The sequence below is a fragment of the Portunus trituberculatus genome, chromosome 46 (genome assembly GCF_017591435.1).
Source record: "Portunus trituberculatus isolate SZX2019 chromosome 46, ASM1759143v1, whole genome shotgun sequence".
NCBI lineage: Eukaryota > Metazoa > Arthropoda > Malacostraca > Decapoda > Portunidae > Portunus > Portunus trituberculatus.
The window spans coordinates 19,197,153-19,223,695 of NC_059300.1; the positions used below are offsets into that span (position 1 = coordinate 19,197,153).

Sequence of the window (26,543 nt, forward strand, 5' to 3'; positions counted from 1 at the left end):
TCCCCATTCTGATGGTCTGTCCTTAATTATTGTTCTCATTTCTCTTCCTACCAAAAGTCTTCCATCCATTTTAGTAAACTGCCATGCACTCCTCCTACCATTTCAAGTTTCCAGATCAGTCTCTGGTGTGGTACCTTATCAAAGGCCTTTTTAAATCCAGATATATTCCATCAGCCCAACCATCTCTTTCCTGTATTACATCTATCACCCTCGAATAGTAACATATCAGGTTTGTCTGAACGCCCTTTCTAAAACCAAATTGACACTCACAAAGTATGTCATTTTTCTCCAAGAAGTCTGTCCATCTAGTCTTCACCACCCTCTATCATATTGTAAGTGTGTGTGTGTATTTACCATTTGTAATTACATCCATTCCTGTCATATATTGACACACACCGCGTCAACGACATCACTGCTCAGTTTATTCCATCAGCCCAACCATCTCTTTGTGGTCCCTTTATCAACTCTCTGTCCATTACATCTCCTCTTGTTTTCTCTCTTCTATCATAGTCTAACTCCCTGAGTCCTGGTACCATCCTTGTTGCCAGCCTCTGTACCCTTTCTACCTTCTTCACATTTTTCTTCATATGGTGACCAGACACAAGCTGCATATTCTAACTGGGGTCTTATTAGGTACATAATATCTTCTTCATCATTCCTTCATCTAGGTAGTGGAATGCACCAATATTTTGAAGCATGTTATATGTTTTCCAAAAATCTTGTTAATGTGTTTCTCCGGTGACAAAGTGTTTTGCACGGTTACTCCTAAGTCTTTCTCCTCATTGGTCTCTTTAATTTTCTCATCACCCAGCCTGTAATCCCAGTTTGGTCTGTATCTACTTCTTCCCATTTTCATAACATGGGTCTTGTCTACATTAAATTCCATCTGCCACTCCTTACTCCACTCATATATTTTATCAAGATCTTCCTGTAACTTGTTACAATCTTCCACATTCCTTACTCTTCTCATAATTTTAGTATTGTCCGCAAACATGTTCATGTAACTGTCAATTCCTACTGGCATATCATTAACATAAATAAAAAACATTATGGGACCCAGCACTGACCCTTGTGGAACTCCACTGGTTACCTTCTTCCACTCGGACTTCCTCTCACCACTGTTCTCATTTCTCTTCCCACTAAGTAATTTTCCATTCATTTTGCTAGTTTATCATTTCCTCCTCCAATCTTCTTTAGTTTCCACATCAGTCTATTGTGTGGTACTTTATCAAAGGCCTTTCTCAAGTCCAGGTAGATAGCATCCACCCATCCCTCTCTATGTTGTAGTATGTCAGTCACTCTTGAATAAAAACATAATAAATTGGATACGCACGATCTTCCTTTTCTGAAACCAAACTGTCTTTCTCTCAGAATGTTTTCACTTTCTAGATACTCACTCCACTTAGCTTTAATTACTTCTTCACATACCTTGCACAATATACTAGTTAACGATACTGGTCTATAATTTAGTGGTTCCATCCTACTACCATTCTTATATATAGGCACAATGTCAGCTCTTTTCCACTCTTTCGGGACTAATCCTGTTCTTATGGAGGTTTCCACAATATCAAATACAGGGTTCAACAATTGATCCTTACATTCATTTAGCAACCTCCCAGATATGCCATCTGGCCCCATTGATTTATTAATATCCAGATTGCTTATAATTTTCCTTACATCTTCCTTAGTAACCATGATGTCCTGCATTTGCCTTATTTCCATAGGCCTTCCTCCCATAAAATGCTCCTCCTTTGTAAACACTTTGCAAAAGTTGTCGTTTAAAATTTCAGCTATATCTCCAGCATCCTCATATACTTCTTCCCCATTTTTCACCTTTACTATTTCTTCCCTTATATTTAGTTTTCCATTTATGAATTTGTAAAACATTTTTAGGTCACTATCACAGTTTTCCACCACCCTCTGTTCATATTCCTTCTGTGCTGTTCTCCTTACTGCAACATATCTATTCCTTGCTGTTTTGTAAATTTCTCTTGATAATACATCACTGTTTTTCTTAAGTTTCTTGCATGCCTTTTCTTTGTTCTTTTTTGCTTCTTCACAATTTCTATTAAACCACTGTTTATTATTTAAAGTCCTCTTTCTGTAATATGGCACAAACTTTTTCACAGCAGAGTTATACAAATCCATAAATTTATCGTATTTCAATTGCATATCCCTTTCCTGGTATACCACGGACTAGTCAATTTCATTAAAGAATTCCCTTATATGGTTATAATTTGCCCTAATATAATTTAATTTTTCCTCCCTGCGTTCCACAATCTTATTCATGCTTAATTCCGTATCCAGCTCAAAGCTTAGAACATCATGATCGCTTCTCCCCAAGGGACATTTATGTTCAATTTCCTCTTTTAGAGAGATGCCCTTGTAAATACCAAATCCAACCTTGCTGCAACATCTTGTCCCCTGCACCTTGTTGGTGATCTCACCCACTGTGTCATCAAGTTATTTGTTGCTACCTTTAACAATTCCTCTGCCCACTCACCACCGCTCACCACTTCGTAGTCTTCCCACACTATTTCTTTCCAATTAAAGTCTCCGACTATCATCACTCTATTCTTTCTGATGAGTTCTTGCTTCATTCTGTCTAGAGTATTTCTCATCACCATTTGGTACTGTTCATATTCCCAAGCACTGGTTCTTGGTGGTATGTATACTGTTATAATATTAATGTCCCTCTTGCCATCTGTTATAAGCATACTTATCACTTCCTCATTTGTCTTACTATAGTTCACCTCCTTCACTATCAGATCTTCCTTAGTAAGAACCATTATACCACCACCTCCTTTATTTTTTCTATCATTTCTCCATACTTTGTAGTGTTTTACAACAAACCAGTCTAGCTTTATTTCCACTAAACACATTATGTCCGGTTCGTTATTTCTTAGGTAATCCATACATTCTAGCCTCTTAGACAGAAATCCATCTATATTCATGTAAGTCACTTGTATTCCATTCCTAGTCTCTTTCTTCCATTTAATGTCTATTCCGCCTGTTTTATCCACCACTTCTTTAGCCTCCCATTTCTCATCCTCCAAAAAAAACTTGGTCTTTTCCTGCTCTGTTCTTTCGTCATTCCTCTCTTTCACTTCAGTTACAAGCTCTTTCATTTTCATTCGCTCATCCTGTGACATGTGTGTGTGTGTGTGTGTGTGTGTGTGTGTGTGTGTGTGTGTGTATTTACCTAATTGTGGTTTCAAGCTTTTTATCACTTTGCACCCTTCAGCACACGCCATTTGTGCCAGGCCACCCGAGAGGCGGGACACAAGACTAACACTGTACCCACTCACTGCTGGGTGGACATGTGTGTGTGTGTGTGTGTGTGTGTGTGTGTGTGTGTGTATTTACCTAATTGTATTTACCTAATTGTAACATACGGAAAAGAGCTATGCTCGTGTTGTCCCGTCTCCATATCTATTAATGTCCAGCTTTTTCTTAAAATCATGAATATTCCTTGCGTTGACCACTTCCACGTCTAAACTATTCCATGCTTCCACCCTTCTATGAGGGAAGCTATATTTTTCACATCTCTCCTATAAGTGGCCATTTTAGTTTTTTCCCATGCCCTCTCGACATTCTTTCATTCCACATACACAGATCTTCCCTATCCATTTTTCCATGCCAATCATCACTCTGTATATTGCTATCAGGTCTCCCTTTCTTCTGTTTTCCAGGGTCGGAAGTTGCATTCTTTTCAGTCTGTCTTCATAAGTCAAATCTCTTAAGTCAGGCACCATTTTCGTTGCAGCCCTCTGTACTTTCTCTAGTTTCCTTATGTGTTTCTTTAAGTTCGAGCCCACTGTATTGTTGCATATTCAAGCCTCGGTCTTATCATTGCAGTAATTATTTTCTTCATCATTTCTTCATCTAAATATACGAACGCCACTCTTATGTTCCTCAATAAGTTCAATACTTCTCCAATTATTTTGTTTATATGTCTCTCTGGCGATAGGTCATTGGTAATTGTCACCCCAAGGTCTTTTTCTTCATGACTGGTTTTATGTCTTCATTTCCTATCTTGTACATACTCCTGATTCTTCTTTCACTCTTGCCAAACTCTATTTTCTTGCATTTTGTCGTGTTGAACTCCATTTGCCATGTACAGCTCCATTTCCATATTCTGTCCAAGTCTTCCTGGAGTAGTTCGCAATCTTTGTCACATCTCACTTTTCTTAACAATTTTGCATCGTCTGCAAATAGGCTCACATAACTGGACACCCCATCCACCATGTCATTTATGTAGACTGCGAACATTACTGGTGCCAACACTGATCCCTGTGGAACTCCACTCTCCACCAATCCCCATTCTGATGGTCTGTCCTTAATTATTGTTCTCATTTCTCTTCCTACCAAAAGTCTTCCATCCATTTTAGTAAACTGCCATGCACTCCTCCTACCATTTCAAGTTTCCAGATCAGTCTCTGGTGTGGTACCTTATCAAAGGCCTTTTTTAAATCCAGATATATTCCATCAGCCCAACCATCTCTTTCCTGTATTACATCTATCACCCTCGAATAGTAACATATCAGGTTTGTCGTGCATGAACGCCCTTTCCTAAAACCAAATTGACACTCACAAAGTATGTCATTTTTCTCCAAGAAGTCTGTCCATCTAGTCTTCACCACCCTCTCACACATCTTAGTACCACACTTGTAAGTGTGGTGTGTGTTCAATGTGTCTCTCATGTTACCTGATTTATGATTGGGACAATGTTTTTTTCATATTGGGGCATACACCTTTTATTGAGGCTCAATGTGTGTTTCTGCCATTTACCCTGCATTCTCTATTTACCTATTTGTCTCATTACACTCCCCATCAGCTTGATCTCCTCCACAGTGTCCTGTCTCCTTGTCCATTCCTGTCATATCTCTCCTTTGTGATCTGATTGACCACATAGCCTCTGTCAACCTGGGATCATCACTGCTCAGTTTATTCCAAACTTATCAATGCTACGATGTTGTTGTTCACATGTCTGTAAAAAGCTGTATTTTCTAACGTCATTTAGACAGATGTCTTTTGTATTAGCTTTTTCCATGTCCTCGGATATCTTTTCTTGATTACTTTTGGTCACCTTTATCAACTCTCTGTCCAGTATGTCAATCTTGTTCACCAATTTATACATAGTTATCATGTCTCCTCTTGTTTTTCTCTTTGTCTAATGTGGTCAGCCCCAGCTTCCTCAGTCAATCCTCATAGTCTAACTCCCTGAGTCCTGGTACCATCCTTGTTGCCAGCCTCTGTACCCTTTCTACCTTCTTCACATTTTTTCTTCATGTCAATAGTGTATTTCCAGACACAATCCTGCATATTCCTCCCAACACACCTCTTACAATTAAAATCTCCCATCATTATAGTTCGTTCACAGCCACCCAACATTTCTTCCAGACATGTTCCTGTATCACTTATCATTTCTTCATATTCCTGTACTGACCATGCATTTGTCTTAGGTGGTACGTACACCACTATGTAGTGCCTCTTTTTCCTTCATTAGTTTCTGCTCTGATCTTTAGCACTTCTGCCTTTCCCATACCTTCTTTCACTTGATCCACCTTTATATCTTTTTTAACCAGCAACATCACTCCTCCTCCCATCTTACCTTCTCTATTTCTTTTCCAAACATTATATTTCCCTTCTCCAACCATCATCAGGTCTTCTCCCTCTCTCAGTTTTGTTTCAGTAAGACCCACAATATCTGGGTTCTTGTCCCTCAAGTAATCGTTGAGTTCTAAAATCCCCGATATCACTCCATTTATGTTGGAATACATTACATTCCGCTCATACGTAAGTTTCTTTAGTCCTTTCTTGCTGTACTTTTCTGGGTTATGAACCACTTCCTCAGTCTCATATCCAAGATTCTCCAGAAAAACTCTTTCTTCTCCTCTTCTGTCCTCTCGTGTGTGTGTGTGTGTGTTTTCACGAATGTTACAAGGCGGGACGCATGTAACTTATCTTTCGAGAGGGAGAGGAGGAGGGAGGGAAGGGAGATGGGGAGGGAGGAAAGGGAGATGGGGAGGAAGGGAATGGAGAGAGAGAGAGAGAGAGAGAGAGATGGGAACAGTCTATGCCATTGGGTAATTTTAGACACAAGACGGGATGCATGTAGCTTATCTTTAGTGATTGGTGGAGACAAGGATGGTGGGAGGAGCACTAAGATTTCAAGGACAGCATACAGCGTGTGTAGTTGGTGTCCAACACACTATACGGGACAACTGAACTGAAGAAAGCTCAGAAAAGAAATATGACATCTACGTAGGCATCACTGTATATGCTACTGGGGCTTCATGACGCCTACATAGGTGTCACCGTATTGAAGGGGTCAATCAGTTGGTGGATACATAATATCGATAGTCAGTCCAGGTCATTGCACATGTCTCATCCACATGTTGAACTTTATGCTGATGCTTGCCTAACTGGTTGGGGGGCAACTTTGGGGAACACCACAACAGGTGGTCACTGGGCTCAGGAGGAGCTCAATCACATTAACTTCTTAGAATTGAAAGTTATCTTAATGGGTTTCCAATCTCTGTGTAAGGACTTCCAACAGACTCATGTTTGCATTCAGTCTGACAATACCACTACAGTCACTTGTTTAGACAGACATGGAAGCACGAAGGTTGACCTGAATTTCTTAATAGAGGAGATTTTTTCTTGGGCAGAATCACGTGATATTACTTTAACAGCGTAACACGTCCAAGGCATTCATAATGTTAGAGCATATCGAGAGTCCAGAATAAAAAATTTTGACACTGAATGGATGCTAAAACCTAATATTTTTAAGAGGCTGTGTCAGTGCTTCGGAACACCAGATATTGACCTGTTTGCTTCCCGGATCAAAGCCCAAGTTAAGACTTACGTGTCCTGGAAACCTGACCCCGGTGCTGCTGGTATTAATGCTTTCACCCTCAGCTGGACCAACAAATACTCATATGCCTTCCCTCCTTTCATTATTATTGCCCGAGTACTGAAAAAGATCTAGGAGGACCGTGCAATGTTGCTTGCGATTCTGCCCCTCTGGCCAACACAAACAGGGTTTCCACAAGCTCTCCGACTGCTGATTCAGCCTCCGCTCCTCCTACCTCACCATGCCCTGACCCTGCCACAAGACCCCACTCTCAGGCATCCTCAGTCACACAAACTGAAATTGACTGTGATGATGTTGTCAGGCAATCTTTCACTAACAGAGGCCTTTCGCCAGAGGTTGCACAATTTCTCCTTGGCTCATGGAGACAAAGCATAAAGTTACAATATGGGCCACATATCACAAGATGGGTGTCTCTTTGTGTCAGGAGGGAAGTCAATCCTTTTCAACTACCTATAAATTTTTTGTTAGATTACAGGAGGAGGGTAGAAGCTATAGTTCGATGAAAACCATTCGCTCTGCCATATCCTCCATTGCCTTTATTGATGATATGCCCGCAGGAACTCACCCCCTAGTTAGCAGATTCATGAGAGCTGTGTTCCAAAAGAGACCTTCCTTCCCGCGATACCAAACCACTTGGGATCTAGACTTGGTGCTTAATTACAAAAAAAGCCTTGGTTCAAATGAAGATTTGTCTCTCATTATGTTGACTAAAAACTTAACTATGTTGATGCTTTTGGTGTCAGGCCAGAGTGGTCAAGTGCTACATCTACTTGATGTCAGGAATATGATCTTTTCAGATTCTCAAATGTCTTTCCAGATAGGTGATCCTCTAAAAAACATCATGGCCAGGAAATCATATGTCACAATTGTCCTTTGCAGCTTTTGTTCCAGACAAACTTTAATGTGTTCACACAACTATCCTGCACTACTTGCATAGAACTCAAGATGTTAGGGGACACATTACTAGATTGTTCCTGACCAGTAAACCACCCATCAAGGTAGCATCTAGAGATACTTTGAGATGCTGGACTAAGGAGTTCATGGGAGTACCTGGTATTAATCTTTAACTTTTTTTCACCACACTCCACCAGGGCGGCATCATCCAGCAAGGCAGCATTGAAGTTGCCCCTCTCTACCATTTTGACTGCTGTGGGGTGATCCAGAGATTCCATATTTGCAAGATTTTACAAGCCCATAGCTGCGAGTGGGCAGTTTGCCTGTTGTACCACGACATAAGCTCCATGCTGGAGCCTTTTATGATCTTTGTCCACATATCTTTTGGGTTGTGTACTCACTTTGGTGTTGATTATCATTGGATTGTACTGCACATATGGGTATCAATTTTGGACACTGTTAAATATATATGGTGTGTTGGGTATTGTTACAAATACAAGGTGTATTGGGTATCGGAGGTTGTTAAATATATGTGATGTATTGGGTATTGGACTTTATGCTTTTACTTTTCCTGCTTGATGAACTTCTTGGGGTTCTCATAGGTTTAAGGAAGCACTCTAAAACTCTCATTGAATGCCGTGGTGATGTCAGTTTTAAAGATCGTGAAGTGAAATTGGTAGATTAAATGAATACTTACCAAGTGTGACGTTTGATCGTAATTTCACGAACATTTAAAACTGCATCACTGAGGCATTAAATGCCCTCCCTGCCCTTCCCTGCCATTCTTTTCCTTTGCCCGGTGACAATCTGGTTCTTGCATTGCTTCCTCAAACCTTCTCTCTGAAGACTGAAGTGGGGCTGGTGCCCCGGGTATCTCATTTAATGCCTCAGTGACGCAATTTTAAATGTTCGTGTGTAATGCCATGATTATGTTAGTTACTATTAGTATGAAAATTATTTGTGTATAGCATTAGATTGTCCCTGTACATACATACATACATAATCCCCCCTATCCAGACACACACGTGGTTTCCCAGAACAAACAACAAACATACGTCTGATGGATTACGCGCCGGTGATTGGCTGGAGTGAGCTGGATTCCTATTGGCTGTGAACCTTAGTATCCTCAGACTGTGAATAGTACACTCAACCCTCGATTTGCCGGACCTCCATTTGCCGGATTTCGGATTTGCCGGACAAGAGTCTGTGGGAAAAAAAAAAAAAAAAAAAAAAAAGTCCGGGACAAGTCAATTTCAAACTACCGCGCCAGACAAAGTTCGCAAATCGGGCACTATAGATGGCAGCGCGGGCGGACATACACGTCTACTACTGGACTGTAAACAAGTCTGCCGCGTCACATGAGTGTTGTGCTACCATCAATATATCTACAGTAAGGTAAATGCTAATAAAAAAAAACAGTACAGATGTGTGTCGGCGGCATTGGCATGTGTTACGGCCCCACGTGGTGAGATGATGATGATGATGATGATGATGGTCGTCGGAGGTTTTGCCTTTGCCTCGGCACCTCCTGTTACTTCTATTCTTCCTGATACTGCCTTTCTTTTATTTTTCTTTCTCTTGTCTTCCACATCTGGTGCAAAGTCTCTTTCTTCTCCTCAGTTTTGTTTTTCTGAACAAAAAACGTCTGATTTATTTTCCAACTTCCTGGTACAGCTGGTGCAGGTGCCGAAATGCCGTTAAAGACAACACTATGTTCCCACCGGAAATTTTTGCCGTTAAACACGGGATTCCGGTAAATCGCGTGCCGTTAAAGCGGGGTTCAACCTGTATAGGGTAAAGTCCGGCAAGGGGGTAGACCCCCGGACATTTTCCATTGCCGGACATTTGCCATTCCCGGACAAGCCTTCCCCCCTTTTAGTCCGGCAAATCGAGGGTTGAGTGTACATCCAAACGCATGAGCAAACAAGTAATAAATGAGAGGTGTTATGTTACCATACCATACAAAATTGTAAGCATCACTGTTCCCCAATTTAACTTTAATAATATTGTCTTTCATTCGTGTTAACATTAGTATAGTCGGAACCTTAAAATTAAATAAGTTGTTAATGAGATGAAAAGCTTTTGATTCCATCCTATCTAATGAAGCTGTATGAATGCAACCCCCTCAAACATATAAAGAGTACTTCATATAAGGACGGATAAGGCCCTTATACAGAGTTAGCAGTTTGAGGAGTGAGAAAAACTGGTGGAGACGCTGCAGAAAGCCTAACTTCATAGAAGCTGTTTTAGCAAGAGATGAGATGTGAAGTTTTCAGTTAAGATTATGAGTAAAGGACAGACTGCGGATATTCAGTGTGGAAGAGGGAGACAGTTGAGTGTCACTGAAGAAGAGAGGGTAGTTGTCTGGAAGGTTGTTTTGAGTTGATAGATGGAGAAATTGAGTTTTTGAGGCATTGGAAACTGCTAGGTTTTCTCTGCCCTAATCAGAAATCTTAGAAAGATCAGAAGTCAGGCGTTCTGTGGCGTCCCTGCATGAACTGTTGATTTCCTGAAGGGTATTTACCCTTTGCGTACCTCAAGTAGTCCATTAAAAACTACCATCATCCATGTACCATTGGTCATTCTCAAGTATTTAATTCTCCTATTTGTTGTCATACATTCTTAATTAACTCTCTTCCAAACTTTTTATCAAGCCTCTTAATAACTGTAAATCAGCCATATAAGTAGTAACATGTAAAAACAAATATAGATTTTTACTCTCTGCTATCAGCATCAAACATCTACATAATATTCTTTATTCACTCCCATGACAGAAAAAAAAATGTCAATAAATACATAAAGGACATGTTTTGCACTTAAAACAACGATTTACGATGTATATATATTATATATACACACACATATATATATATATATATATATATATATATATATATATATATATATATATATATATATATATATATATATATATATGTCTCATAATAGCTACTACAAAATACAGCCTAAATAATATAGAACTTAGGAGATTTGTACCATAGAGCATCAATGAAGTAATCAAGAGAAGAAAATTATACTGAAATGGCTGCTTGAAAATAAATTAGATGAATAGCTAAAGCATGCAATATATTTTAAGAGACAGATATGAGTAATATCACCCAGAAGAGAGAGAGAAAGAGAGAGAGAGAGAGAGAGAGAGAGAGAGAGAGAGAGAGAGAGAGAGAGAGAGGAAATGCTTTTTTTTGTCACATATTTATAACAAAATTTCAGTATTAATTCAAGTTTTAATAACAACAATGAAACATTACAAGATTATTCTTACCCTGAAGTCATCTCCTACTTTCTTGGAACCAATAACCTTATTAAGGTAAGCCTCCACCTCAGCATTGGGTATATGACTTAAAATGAAATCACTTGATTCTTCTGGCTTCAGATTTTCATAGATGGCTTTAGTCTGTTCATCATACTGGAAAAAAGATAATTTTTTCACTGCAAATTGACATGTCAGAATCTGTTGGATGCTAAGTATAAAATTCATTGCATGAATAAGGAGCAGCTTCACTTGCTCACTTTACCTTATTAATATTTGTTTCCAAAATTACAACCTTAATTAAGAGAGGATAATGGGATTTCATTCATTTTCATTAACCATCTTAAAGTATTATTTTTAAATAATATCTTCAGAAACTATGGAAATTATTAAGTAATTTTCTTGTGTAAACAAGTAAATTGATATGATCAGTGAAATAGAGAGAGCTAGAAAAGAGAAAAGAAAAAGAGAAAGCATGTGATAAAAACAGCATCAGGGACAGGGGCATCATAGTGTGTTGCCTTATAGTAATTTTTTATTTGTCTAAATTCATATTTCCCTGTTAAATTTTCTCTAATTCCCTTCCTTTCTGTGAACTGTACCCAATAGTTATTCAAATACCTTAAAAGAGTTGCCCTCTCTCATTGAATAATCAATTTCTACTAAGCTCCCTAATAAGCTAGTAATAATCTTTTATAAGTTAGCTTTAATTTGAGAGTGTGACTGATGCAATGCAAGTTTTAGAGTACAGAAAGAGCAGAGTAGACCTCTTAATCTTCATTCTCCATCCCTTTCCTAGTCCATACTTTGTACCCTGTCAAGTGTTGGAAGAGTATGCCCACATCCTGCCTTCCCTTTGCCTGCTATAATACTCATCATCAGTGGTAAAACTGATAGTCATGGATGCACTATTAGAGCCAACCATCTGAGGTGTATTGCAATGGTATTATGGAGGAACATAACTGTTAAGTATACCTATGCAGGCATAAAAATTCTATTTGAGGCATAATTGTTAAGTAAAGATACTCCCTGATATACGATTGGGTTATTTTCTCGAAAAAGCAATTGTAGAGTGAACAATCATTTAGTGAACTTAAGAATGAATATGAGTACAGTCAACTCTCGATTATCATGATATGTGATATTATTCAAACATAATTTTCCCATAGAAAACAATAGTAATATGGTGGTTACATTCTTGGTCATTGAGAAAGTCTGCCTCTTTTGGATTTTTGTTACATAAATCTTAAAAAAAAACTTTTAATACATCTGTAGGTCATGGAAACTATAAGAACACATGTTCTCACCTGTGCATTTTCTTGTAAGGGAAACTAAGAAATTATCAATTCAACGTGATTTGTTGCATGATTTTATATGTCAGGAATATTTATTATCAGTGCATTTAACAAAATAAACTATGAGTATAATTTGGTGGTGGTTCGTAGCAGTGTTTGTGTACCATCACCTCAGTTCATTGAGCCATGCAGTCCAGACCACGCAGCCTCACCTTTCTACCACAGGCAACACAGAAAATTTTACAAAGAGAACCAGCCCTATTACTGCTGCAGAGCATGATTTGTTAATAGATTTGGTGAGTCAGGAAAAAGTGCTTCTAAATAAAAGCATAGATGGCCATATAGTGGCCCTAACATGGGAGAAAACTGATGCCTTTTTCAACTGTGCAGGCTATGGGAAGGGGTACTTAGCAAGCGATAAAAAAAAATACAACTGATTGTAAATCTAATAGAATTCTGATAGAAAACTTGGGAGATGGAGATGCAGTGATTGAAGCTGGTGGTGGTGATGTTATTGTTGTTGTTCCTGGGTTTGATTTCAACCACAACTTTTGTAAAGTAAGTTACTTGAAAAATAACCTATATATTTTTGTGTTTTTAAAATCAATTAGTTCACAAAAAACTAATATTAAAAGTTATTTAGACAAAATTAATGTGAAGATAATGATGAGGACATGAGTCTTGGTTCATCTTTGCAGCGAAGGTAAATCCTGCCTTATCATTACGTTCCTGGGCCGAGGGTAAGGCAGCATTTGTTCTTAAAAGTATTGATTTCTACACGGTATCCTTCAACTAACAAAGGTGGAAGGCATTGTTTAAGAATCCAGCCAAGAGCATCTCAGGTGGTTCCCCTGAGAAGCAGCATAGGTGTGTGTGACATCATCAAGTTGAGTTAACTTGTGTTAAATCAAATAAATCACTTTGTTTAATCATGTCTCCTTAAATATCAGTTCATGTTAAATCAAACTAGAGTTATTCGAGAGTTGACTGTATTAGGAAAGCGTCTCAAAATCTTTATACATATGCCTCCTAAAACCCATAAAACCATATGTCATATTGAAATGCAGCTGCAGGGATTTCTTGAATTAAGTGAGGGATACATTCCTGAAGGGATTGTGTAATGTAAAAATTGCATAAAATGAACATAATTACTGAACTTAACTGTACAGCACATACCAAGTCTAGAGGATTGCATTTAGCTGACATCAGACATGGACACGTTTATGAAAAAAATATTAGGATTTTGTTTTGATGATGGACTGGAATAATTTTTTGATTGTGATTAAATTATGATCACTTGTTTGTTTAATTTTTCTGATTATGATTTGATTATAATTACTTGAATTTTGCATTTTTTATTATTTTTTTCTTTTTGTGCATGATTATGATTAGATTATGATTATATACACATTTTGCGGTGATTATTTATATAAAAAAGCAAAGACTAAGTACAGTACAACGCCTGAAAAATAAGGAACAAATTTTATCTATTAGTTACTTTTACATATTGAAGCACAGTAATATATAAAACTTTTTAAATTACATACTAATTAATGATGGAGTTTGGAAAGAGTGCTGGTTGAAAAGAGCAGCATTTACATACATTGATATGGATATGACAAAAATTTTGATAACAACAATGATATGTCTGCATTTGCAGCATTAGTGTGGTCACCAAATCTAAAAAAAAAGACATCAGGAAGCTGGAAAGAATCTAGAAAGCTACAACAAAAATCCCTACACATTGAAGTGAATATAGTTGTGAAGAGAGGTTGGATAAACTAGGATTAACTACACTGGAGGAAAGGAGAGAGAGAGAGAGAGAGAGAGAGAGAGAGAGAGAGAGAGAGAGAGAGAGAGAGAGAGAGAGAGAGAGAGAGAGAGAGAGAGAGAGAGAGAGAGAGAGAGAGAGAGAGAGAGAGAGAGAGAGGTAATATGGTAGCACTATATAGGATACTGGAAGGGATAGAGAAGCTGGACAGAGATGATCTCATCAAACTTGATATGAGAAGTATCAGAGGACTTGGAAGGAAACTAAAAATGAGTGATTGCAGAAGAGACATCAATAAATACATTTTTCTTCAAAGATGTATAGCAGTGTGGAATAAACTTTATGATGAAACGATGTGTGCAGAGACCATACAGAAATTTATGCAAAATTTTGATAGAAATGGATCAGGAGACAGGACAGCATGAGCCTAATGTGGCTCTTCTCCTGTATCTCATGATAGCTAGGTAAACATGCATAGTTGTAGCCAGTCCCGTGATTGATACTCAGACAACATGTTTAAATAATATTATGTAGCATTGCTTATATTAGCAACAATATTACCACTGTTCTTTAAAAATGATCACAACAAATCTTGATATAACTACAAAGGTATCTAAATTTCAAGAATTACGAAAGTCTCAACTTATATCCATTCAGTTAAAATAAAGTTTTCTTTCAGTACCAAAGCTCATACGCGATTTTCAATATGTTACCTTAAGATATTGCAGCTACTTTTGAAATTTCATATCATTGGTTTTGGTGGGAAACCCAGAGGTCTACTCTGCACCACTAGTCCACTTTACCTAACTTTCCCCTATAACACGGTAAAAAAGCATGCAAGTAAAAACATGAGACAGTGCCAATGCCTTCAAAACATACTTTGACTTGAAAGTAAAGTATTTCATAGAAATTACAAAAAATAACTTGAAAGTAAAGTATTTCATAGAAATTACAAAAAATAATCACAATAATCACATTTTAATCAATGATTATTATTAAAAATGTGATTATGATTATCACTATAGAATGAATTTTTATTAAGATTTGATTTTGATTATCACCACAGAATAATTTTTTATTATGATTTGATTATGATTACATAATCACAGCCATGATTTATCATTTTCAAATTAGTAATCATAATCATGCCCAAGTCTGGCTGACATTAAGTTTAAGGATACAGCATGCTGGTGATACATATGGGGAACACCTGGTGACACTTGGGGCTGTATTTTACATACCTATAGTTATTGTTTATTGTCAGGTCTCAAAAAATTCCTGACTGTCACTCCATTGACCCTCACAATTTATTTGTCAGCCTTAAATATATAGAAAGAAATAGGTTCTTCACATAAATTTCTTTAATCCAAATAATTTTGACATCATATTTTTAACATCATATTCTGAGAATAGTTAGACTGTGTATCCAAACAAAAGAAACATGATAAATAGATTACGCCTGACAGCTCAACACATGTAGGGCATGCGAGGCAAAGTTTGAGTTTGTGAAAAAACTTATCGTACCCCTCCAGGCAGTTATTTACAATAATACAGTAATACTTTGAGATATGAGCCACCTTTGGTCCAATTTTTTTTTTAGATACAAGCAAAACTTTGAGATATGAGTTGTGCTTCAGGATGCTGCTGCTAGTCAGCACCTCAGTCCAGCCTCAACTGAGCTAATACAAGCAATCCCTGCTTAACGAACGTTCACACAACAAAATTTTGCTACAACGATCGTTTCCTTTTACTACCATTTGCTCATTTAACCCCTTCCTCGGTAGAAACGAGTATACTCGTTTTCACTAAATGTTCCGTTTTCAGTCGTTGACAAGTATACTCGTCTAAAACTTGACCTTCAAAAACCAGCTATAGACGTATATACTCGTCGATTCTGTGCCTTTCTAAGCCATTCTATGTGTGGGACGAGTATTCTTGTCAAATTGTACGCCTGGCAAAGGCGACATGGTGGAGCGGTGGGATGTCAAGGACACTCTTACTAGACCTACTCCGGCAACTACTGTTGTTGCATGGGTGTTGTTTTCATCCACATAACCACTCATTTTTTTGTACCCTTTTCAAATCATTTACACCCCAAATGTCTAGTTCTGAGGAAGATAGTGAATATGAACCTTCCCTCAGAAGCTTGAATACTTCTGATGACACTGCCAGTTCATCAGACAATGAATATTTCTCGACAAGTGAGGAGGAGGAGGAGGGAGGTGAGGGGAGAGCTTGGAGAAGCCTAGAGTTGTCAGAGGAGCGCATGAATGCAGCACCACCACGTTTTCCATTCACAGGAAATCCTGGAATAACGATTGATGAAAACCCAGCAGAAATGAGTCCATTTGAATTCTTCTGTCTTTTTATTGATAAAAGGATTGTTGACTGTGTACTGGTAGAGACAAATCATTTTGCTGAACAAACTGGACAAGACGATTCTTTGTGGCGCCCTGTAACAGAGGCTGAACATTTTGTATTTTTTGCCATGAAAATGCTTGGGGGTATTGTTAAAATGCCAGAAGAAGAAATGAACTGGTTATAAGATTAACTGCTTGAAAGACCAATTTTTCGGAAGCTAATGGCTATGAAATGGTACAGTAAGATAAAGCAATATCTTCAATTTGTAAATAATGAAACTCATGATGCACAAACCCACCCCAACCCAAAATTGTATAAGATTTATGATGTATTCATGATGTTGTGCAAGAAACTAGGGAAGTGTTACACCCCTAGGCAAGATGCATGCGTAGATGAGAGCCTTATGTTGTTCAAGGGAAGGTTAGGATGGGTACAGTTTATGCCACTGAAAAGGAGGAGGTTTGGAGTGAAATATTTCATGTTATGTGAGTCAAAGACTGGATATGTGTACATGAGCATTTATGTTGGGAAAGGAACACAGTTTGATCCAGAGTATGATGAATATCCTGTGAGTTCACGTGTTGTTTTATCTTTGATGAAGCCTTTATTTGGGAAAGGTTATTGTGTTGCTGTGGATAACTATTTGTGGACTGACGGAGTGTTGTTGGCTCACTACCGCTCGTTTGTGGTTAAATTAAGGTAGTTTACCCCACAGACTGACGTGGCTCTTGCCGGCAGCTATGAGAGGAGGCGACGTTTTCCAGGCTAGCCAGCGCAGCGGGAGACGGACACCAGCCGCCATACACACCACTACCCCTGTTCTGTTCAGCGAAGATTGTGTGCGAGGTCGTGCCGCAGGGGAGGCACGAGCGACGGGATCAAGCACGAGGAGCCAGTGTGGGCGAGTTGTGGGCCCTTACGAGTGCGTGGGACTCCCTACATGTGTTGCCGCCGTGCCAGTGGAGGAGACGGCCACGAGAGGAGGGAGACACGACGTTGGAGACGTGTGATCACCAAGACTGTGGTGCCTGCTGTGCTGCTAGTTCTGTGCTCTGTAAATAAACTGCAATTGGGAGAACAGTGTTTCGAGTTACGCCCTGCCACAAGCTATCTAGGCATTATGGCAGACCAGCCCTTCCTTGATCTGAGACTGATACCGGAGTACGACGGCTCAGGCGCGCAGTCAGTGGTGGAATGGATAGAAAAGCTCGAGCTCATCTGTAAGCTGCGCAACGTCAGTGATGTGGCCAGTGTTATCCCTCTGCGTCTGTCGGGAGGTGCATTCGCCGTATACTTGCAGCTTGCAGAGGCGGACAGGAAGAAAGTCGAGAAGATCAAGGCGGCGCTTGTGGACGCTTTTGCCGTGGATTCGTATATCGCATACGAACAGTTCATCTGCCGGAAACTACAAGCTGGTGAGAGTCCGGATGTCTTTTTGGCGGAGTTACGCCGCCTGGCATCACTGTTCGGAGGCATGTCCGAGAAGGGACTCGCCTGTGCTTTCGTCGCTGGTCTTCCGGAAGGCATCAGGCGACTACTGAGAGCGGGCTCGCGGATGGAGACACTTGACCTGCCTCAAATCCTGGCGCGGACGAGGGCAGTGGTCCATGACGACGGTGTCGGTGGTGTCCATGAAGTATGTTTCGGCGCCAGGGCTGGGAATATGAACATTGGCCCAGATCAACGGTGTTTCGTCTGCAATGGTGTGAACCACTTTGCCAGAGACTGCTTGGCTCGTCAAGACACCTATAGCGGCAGGAGCCAGAGGAGCGCTGGACGCACTTCAAGACGTGGTGTGAGGTGCTACCGCTGTGGTGTCCTGGGCCACATCGCGTTGGCATGCCCGGAAAACGACCGTGGAGGGGAGGCGTCAGCGCCAGCCTCCTCTCTGGACAAGCAGTGAATGAGGCACTACCCATCGCGGAGGTGTGGCTAGACGGGAACCGGCGCAAAGTACTGGTAGACACTGGGTGCTCGCGGTGCGTGGCTCACGTCTTGTGCTGCAGAAAGTGGAGGAAAGAAGATGTGGCTATTTTGACCATAAGCGGTGAGGAGCAGAAATGCGAGGGTACAGGTGTCGTGCGCCTCCAACTTGACAGCGGTGCCTCTGTTGACGTAAAAGTGTTTGTGGTGAGTGACAAGCCCCTGGGGTTCCCGTTCATGTTAGGGATGAACGGTGTTGTGGCGTTGGGGGGAGTTGCTGTCAATGCGCACCGGCAAGTACGGTTCGGTGTCGAGGACGCGCCGATCTGCGCGGCTGCCGGCGCTACCACTGACATACAAGTGGATGAACAGGACTTCAGTGTTGCCTATGATACTGCAAGTAACACCTGGACGGCGGCGTGGAAGTGGTCGGGGGGAGACGAGCCCGGCATCTTGCTGAACAAGGTGGAGGAGTACGCTGTGCCAAGTTAAATAAGATCGCGGTATGAGGAGGAGGTGGATAAGTGGATAACAGACGGATGGTTGGTGCCGCACGACGAGTACAAGCACGGTCCTTGAAAAGGACTGATTCCTCTTATGGCAGTTGTGCAGCACAACAAAGGAAAGGTGAGGCCTGTTCTTGACTTCAGGGAGCTGAACACTCATATAGACACCTACACGGCAGATTCTGATGTCTGCGCCGACAGACTAAGAGAGTGGCGGAAGCAAGGTAAGAATGTGTCCATCATAGATCTGAAGCATGCCTACTTACAAGTACACATTCACGAGTCGCCCTGGCCATATCAGACTGTTATGTATAAAGGGCGAAAGTACTGCCTCACACGTCTAGGTTTTGGTCTGAATGTCGCCCCCTTAATAATGAAGACTGTCCTCAGCTCTGCGTTATCACAAGACCCCGACGTGAAACGTGGGACTTCGGCCTACATTGATGACGTCTACGTTAACGAGGACATCGTCACAGCTCGTCGGGTGGCGGAGCACCTTCATCGTTACGGCTTAACCACCAAGGCTTATGAGCGCGTTACAGAGGGCGCTCGAGTGCTGGGCCTGAGGGTTTGGGGGGAGAGTGGCATGCTGCTCTGGGGACGTGATGGCAAGGTGAGTGGTGTGCCTACCCGCCTGACGCGGCGAACAGCTTTTACCTACTGCGGCAAGTTAACTGGCCATTTTCCAGTGTGTGGGTGGCTGAGAGCGGCAGCGGCCTACGTGAAAAGAAGAGCTAACACGGCTACGCACACCTGGGATGACATCATCGTCGACGCCGGCCTGCGAAGTATCCTGGAGGAAATAGCAGGGAAGGTACTGAAGGACAACCCTGTTCGAGGAAGATGGGATGTAGGAGGAACAGAGGCAAAAGTGTGGGTGGATGCTAGCTCCTTAGCTATGGGAGCAGCAGTCGAGGTGGAAGGTAAGATCGTCGAGGACGCCTGCTGGTTGCGTCCTGTTGGCGCCAGCCACATCAACATGGCTGAACTTGATGCGGTCATCAAAGGACTCAACCTTGCTCTGGCATGGAAGATGAGTAAGGTAGAAATGGTGACTGATTCCTCTACTTTCCACCGCTGGATTAACAACTGCCTCACTGGACGAGCAAGGCTAAAAACAAAAGCTGCCAGCGAGATGCTGATTCGCCAACGACTTGAGATCGTGATGTCTCTGGTTAGGGAGTGCGGACTCGTACTCACAGTGTCTCTGGTGCCCTCAAGCGAGAACAAGGCAGATGTCCTCACCCGCGTGCCACAGCGATGGTTAACCCGTAAAGTGTTTAGTACGTATATATACGTTCGGGAGGGAAAGTGTTTAGTACGTATATATACGATCATCGTTTTCTTTTACTTCATGGCACCTAAACCTGTAGAAATGGTTCAAGATGTCTTTTCTATGCCTAAATATGATTTTGAAAGCTCACTCTCATTTTTATTGTATTGCTGTGGTCTATTACATATAATGTATCCATGACCACGAATGATTTATTGAAAAAATAGGTATATTTATAAAAAATATGTCAGTGGTGTCATAATTACTTATCAATATACTCAAAATACTGTTCAGTAGATCAGCTATTTTTATATCATTCCAACTTGAATAGCAATTTCAATATATTTTGTGTTCATGCGTACAGTCATCGTCGGTTGTGTTGGCAGCCCTGGGGCGTGAGGCGCCGCCAAAGCAACGCAAAGATACGAGGTTCATGTGTGTGCCCTGCGACACGGCTCTTTGTCTGGACCCGTGTTTTGAGGTATATCACTCTCTCAAGATATACTAGAGTGGTATAGATAATTGTAAATAATGTATATACTATAGAGCATAGGAAAATATGTTTCATTTGCTGCTAATGAAAGACAGAAGTTTATAATACTGTACGGAAACCTGAAAGTTTACAGGCACAAGTTTTTTTTTCCCTATGGCCGTTTATAATACGGAAACCTGAAAGTTTACAGGCACAAGTTTTTTTTTTCCCTATGGCCGTTTATAATACGGAAACCTGAAAGTTTACAGGCACAAGTTTTTTTTTCCCTATGGCCGTTTATAATACGGAAACCTGAAAGTTTACAGGCACAAGATTTTTTTTTCCCTATGGCCATGAGATGCGTATTTGCGTGTCAACAGTTAGTTGTAGGTACATTAGCCAATACACTTTTCCCTATGTAAGCATCAATTGCCACATTATTTCTGCTGTCTTTTATGCACATGTGCTTTCATATCATTCATTCCTCATCTTATTTACTTTGGCCCACAGTAGATAGATAGAAGTATAGAACTGTAGTTGTAGTTAGTGTAGTGTTAGCTATACAGGCAGCCTCGTTGGGCCCAACAGGGTTGTTGCTGTCTGTTTCTCCTTTGTATTCATTCCTGGCTCGGAACCTGAGTCATCAGTTTCCCAGCCATACAGATTTTCATGGGATATGTTACAGTCCAGAGGTAATACACAATTACCTCTTAGATATACTTGTAAAATTGGGATGTTATGTAAATTGTACAGTAGCAGAGCAATACCAAATTGGTCGGCAGCAAATGCAAAGACGCGAAGCTACGTAGTAAATGGGAAAATGTTTGGGGTATGTGATCAGCTGGCGGGCGAGGGCGGGCGGGCTGTGGTATGCAGGAGTACCAACATAAAAAAACATAAAATTCGTATATTGGGTTATTTGGGCAGCTGTGTGTAATTTTTTTGTTGTTGGTGTTACAAAACATGTTATGCTTGTGCAATGAAGGGATAATATTGTGCTACTTATATACACATAGAGAAAATATAGTCTGTACGAGCGTGATAAATTTGGTACTATGATATGACTATAGAAAGGCTAGACAAACAATCCTCAGATATATTTTAAAAGAAACTCAAACTAAACAATATATAGTCATGGAAGAAGCATTCACAGTGTGTCGGAAATAATAAATAAGAAGCGGAAGTTACATAGTACTATTCTACATGTTTCGTCTTACGCACCACCACTGGAGTATTGGTGCCACGCGTGAAAGGACTCACAGAAAAGGACAGCTTACAGGGAACACACATATATCGCATTTATATCGTTCAAATCAGCTATTTTTTTTCAATTTTATAAGACAATAATATTATTTGGCCAAAATCCAACCCCACATGACCTGTTTCACTCCTATAAAGCAACACTGCGCGGGTTAAGGACGTCCGCGGCCAACGTCATGGAACCACCGCCAGTGTGTGCGGCAGCTGTCGAAACGCCCCTTGACCAATTAGTGACAGACATCCACCATTCCCGTGGCCACCCTGGGGTAAGAAGAACGCTGTACTTTGTAAAACGAGTCAACGCGGCAGTGACGAAAGGACAGGTGCGTGCTGTTGTCGCTTCCTGACAGATATGCCAGTCTATAGACCCAGCGCCAATGAAGTGGAAATGGATATCACGCACTGTAGAGGAAGGTCATATCTCACGCTCATCGACTGCGGGCCTTCTCGCTTCACCATCTGGCGCCCACTGAGGCTACAAATGAGCGATAACATCATCGAGCAGTTGGAAGCAGTTTTCTGTGAGCGCGCGGGGCTCCGGACGAGATTCTGACTGACAATGACACCGCCTTCCGCAGCAAGTTGTTCGCTCAGTTTGCCTTGCGTTGGAACGTGAATATGCACTTCCGGGGAGCGTATTCACCGTCTGGAAATGGTGTCGTTGAGAGGTGTCACAGGACAGTGAAGGTCATCGCAGCAAGAAAAGGATGCTCCATAGCAGAAGCGGTGTACCTCTACAACATCACACCCGGGGATGACTGCTCGCCTACCTCTGCGCCTGCGAACATGTTGTACGGGTATTCAGTGAGAGTGCGGGGAGAAGACACAAGCAGAAGCAACCCTGCAGTAGAAAACAACCCTCACCATGTAGGAGAAGTTTGGGTAAAGCCTCCCGGCGTGTGCTGCGACGAGCAATACAAAGAGGGCGTCGTGACTGGAGTGGTATTGGATCAAGTCTCCAAAGTTGATGGTACACCTCGTCACGTTCGTGATCTGCGACATCGCGTTTCACCACCAAGACACCAGGACAGAGTAGTAGGCAACTCGGACAATAACTGCGAGGATCTGGTGGTTACGTTTCCTACTCCAGAAGAGCAGCGTGAGGAGGAGGACCCTGAGAGAAACGGTGAAGATGTTGGGAGTGTGGTGCTGAGGCGTTCTGCTAGAATCAAACAATCTACCAGGTGTCTGCTGTGTGATTGAAGGCTTGTGGGAGATGGTGACTGAGTGCCTGGGTGATTTAGATATCAGGGGGGAGTGTGGACTGACGGAGTGTTGTTGGCTCACTACCGCTCGTTTGTGGTTAAATTAAGGTAGTTTACCCCACAGACTGACGTGGCTCTTGCCGGCAGCTATGAGAGGAAGCGACGTTTTCCAGGCTAGCCAGCGCAGCGGGAGATGGACACCAGCCGCCATACACACCACTACCCCTGTTCTGTTCAGCGAAGATTGTGTGCGAGGTCGTGCCGCAGGGGAGGCACGAGCGACGGGATCAAGCACGAGGAGCCAGTGTGGGCGAGTTGTGGGCCCTTACGAGTGCGTGGGACTCCCTACATGTGTTGCCGCCGTGCCAGTGGAGGAGACGGCCACGAGAGGAGGGAGACACGACGTTGGAGACGTGTGATCACCAAGACTGTGGTGCCTGCTGTGCTGCTAGTTCTGTGCTCTGTAAATAAACTGCAATTGGGAGAACAGTGTTTCGAGTTACGCCCTGCCACACTATTACACTAGTCCACAATTAGCTGATGCTCTAGTTATGAACCAGACTGATATTTATGGAACCCTACGCTTGAATCGAAAAGAAGTTCCAGAACAACTGAAAAGAAAAAAACTGAAGAAAGGAGAAGTTGCAGCATTTCAGAGAGGCAAAGTAATGACTCTTCTTTGGAAAGACAAAAATGATGTTGCAATGCTGTCAACCATTCACAACCCAGCTATGCATGACATTTTGACAAGACAAGGGCCTGTGAAGAAACCCAAAGTTGTATGTGAATACAATCATACAATGGGAGGAGTTGACAAGGTAGACCAGCAGCTGGTAGATTATCCCATTCCAAGGAAATGGGGTAAGAAATATTACAAGACAGTCTTCTTCCATTTGATGGATATTGCAGTATGGAATGCTTTCATCCTGCATCAAGAAGCATTCACTCAGTCAGGAAAAAAACGCCTAACACACCTGAAATTTCGTATGCAAATTATACGAAACATAATTGGCAAGTATGGACCTGCTTTAACACCAAGAAGATCACCAGGTAGACCCGAAACAATACCAGGAAGTTTGCGGTATACGCCAGGAGGACATTTTCCAATGGAAGTTCCACCAACAGAAAAAAAGAAGAATCCCACAAGAAAATGTGTTGTATGCAATCTGAAGCGTGACCAAAGAGGGAAACCAGTCAGTAAAGAGTCACGCTACATGTGTAAAGTTTGCCAAGTAGCTCTATGTGTTGTGCCATGTTTTGAAAAAGTACCATTCAAAATAATTTCATGCATAAATTTTCTGAAGGAATACTGTTCTTTTATATGTGCAAATAAAGGTCATTTGTGTTATTTTTTTTTGCTAACAACTTACAGTTTTCAATTGATTGCATTCATAATAAAATGCCGGATAAAGGAATTTATTTATTTATATTTATATATTATAAGTTTTGGCAGATTTCTGGTAACAAATGTAATAAAAAAAAAAAAAAATTTTATTTCTCTTTACCTTTGGTAATAAAATTATGAGAAACTATGGCGAAAATATACGGTTTATAGGAAGACGAGTTAACTCGTATATGTCTACAAAGGTATTTTCAAAATAAAAAGTTAACCACAAAAATGGGGAAAAACAGTAATTACAAGCTGTTTTCATAATCAGCATGAAAAATACTATATAGAACCAAAATAAAAAAAATTAGTCTGAAAAAGAAACGTTTTTAACTAAAAAACTGTTGGGGAAGGGGTTAACGAACACCAAACTCGCTTTAACAAAATTTTATCCAAGTAATTTTTTTCAAGTTTGAAAGTCCCGCTGTATCACGCAGGCCGACAGGCTTTTGAATACACCAGCGCCTCTTGCAGACAAAACGCGCACCACTCACTCCCTCAAGTTCAAAACAATAACAGCATCAGCAGCAGCTCGTCTTCCCTCGCTCAACATGCCACCAAAATGCCCTGCAATGTTGCCTAGCGTTGCTAAGAAGACCAGGAAATCTCTTATTCTCGAAGTGAAGCTGAACATTATTCACAGACATGAGAGAGGCGAGAAAACTAATAGCATTGCTTGCCGCCATGGCTTGACTCCATCTACTGTCTCTACTATTTTCAAGTCAGTAGATTCTATTTAGAAGGCTGGTGAGACCATATCTTCCTTGCAAGCTAAAAGAACCACCTGAACTCATGACTTTGCAATGGATAAAATGAAAAGCCTTGTGGAAATATGGTACATAAGTTTTGTATGCGGTACAATGATGCGCCCTTTGTTTACGAGTACATTCCACAGGTTGCCAGCTAGTGTCTTTCCCACTCCACTCTCCCTCCCTTCATAAATTTAAGATCATCAATATTATAAAGTTACTTACATACATACATTAGTGTACATTATAATGACTTAAATTAAACTGCCTAAATGTTTAACTTCATAATTTTTTACTTTCATTAAACCTTTCACTGTGCTATGATGCAGTCTCACTTTCTTTACTCTCAATGGAAGTTCAAGTCAGGGGTTAAACTTGTTATAATCAGTTCCCTTAACGAAAATTCACTTAATGAAAATTTTTTTAGGAACGTAATCCGTTCGTTAAGAGGGGGTTGCCTGTATCTGTCTTTCCTATGGATCTTGTGCACTGTGATTGTTCTTTCATTATTTTCACACTATTTACTTTTTTTTTTTTTTAAAGAAAGTGCAGTTTTAGTTTATGTGTGAATAGTGCCTGCATCACTTCCTTCCTCTCTCCTCTTCCATTCACCTCCATTAACCGCAAATGTCAGTCTCCTCGATAAGAACAATTAATAAAACTTTTTCTTCTACTATATATTTTTTTTTTCATGCACTGAAAAGTATGTGTGTGTATATAAGTGAAAAGGTGAAACAAACCTCTCCCATATCTGCCTACCTCTTCCACCCATTCTTAACTTTCTGGGGAGAACAATGTAAACAAACTTTTGCATCTTTTATTCTCTCTCTTCTCTCCTATGTCTAGGTAAAACTTAATTTATTCTATGAATAACGTTTACAGAGTTAACAATAAGCTCTGTGATGAATAGAGCAGCCAGTTTCCTGTGGGTGGCTATATTATACACTCCAGCTGATCTACAGTGAGGCTGGGGAGTAAGATGTGTTGGGGTAATTTCCTGTGGAATGTCCCCACCTCTGAGATAATATACTTTATTAAAGTAATTTATGTATTTACATTCTCTTTTGTCATGTTTTATGTTTATAAACAATATTTGTTATTTATAAATACATTTTCTTACCTGAAAAAGACATGAAAAATATTGGGGTGCTTTTTTGGGGGGAGGTTGGAATGGATTAATGGCCTTTCAATGCATTTCAATGGGGAAAATTATTTTGGGATGCAAGCTCTGTCACGAAACAAATTAAACTTGTATGGAGTAGGCAGTAGTCACCTGCCGCCCGGTTGAATACTCCA

General features: G+C 40.8%; 1 protein-coding gene across 1 annotated transcript in view; it reads right to left on the minus strand.

Annotated features, from left to right (window-relative positions):
* LOC123519891 (receptor-type tyrosine-protein phosphatase epsilon-like) overlaps positions 1–26,543 on the minus strand; it is a 443,234-nt gene that overhangs the window by 148,636 nt on the left and 268,055 nt on the right. The window contains exon 16 of the mRNA XM_045281528.1: positions 11,058–11,201. Within this exon, the coding sequence (XP_045137463.1) occupies positions 11,058–11,201 (144 nt within the window). The remainder of the gene's footprint in view (positions 1–11,057; positions 11,202–26,543) is intronic.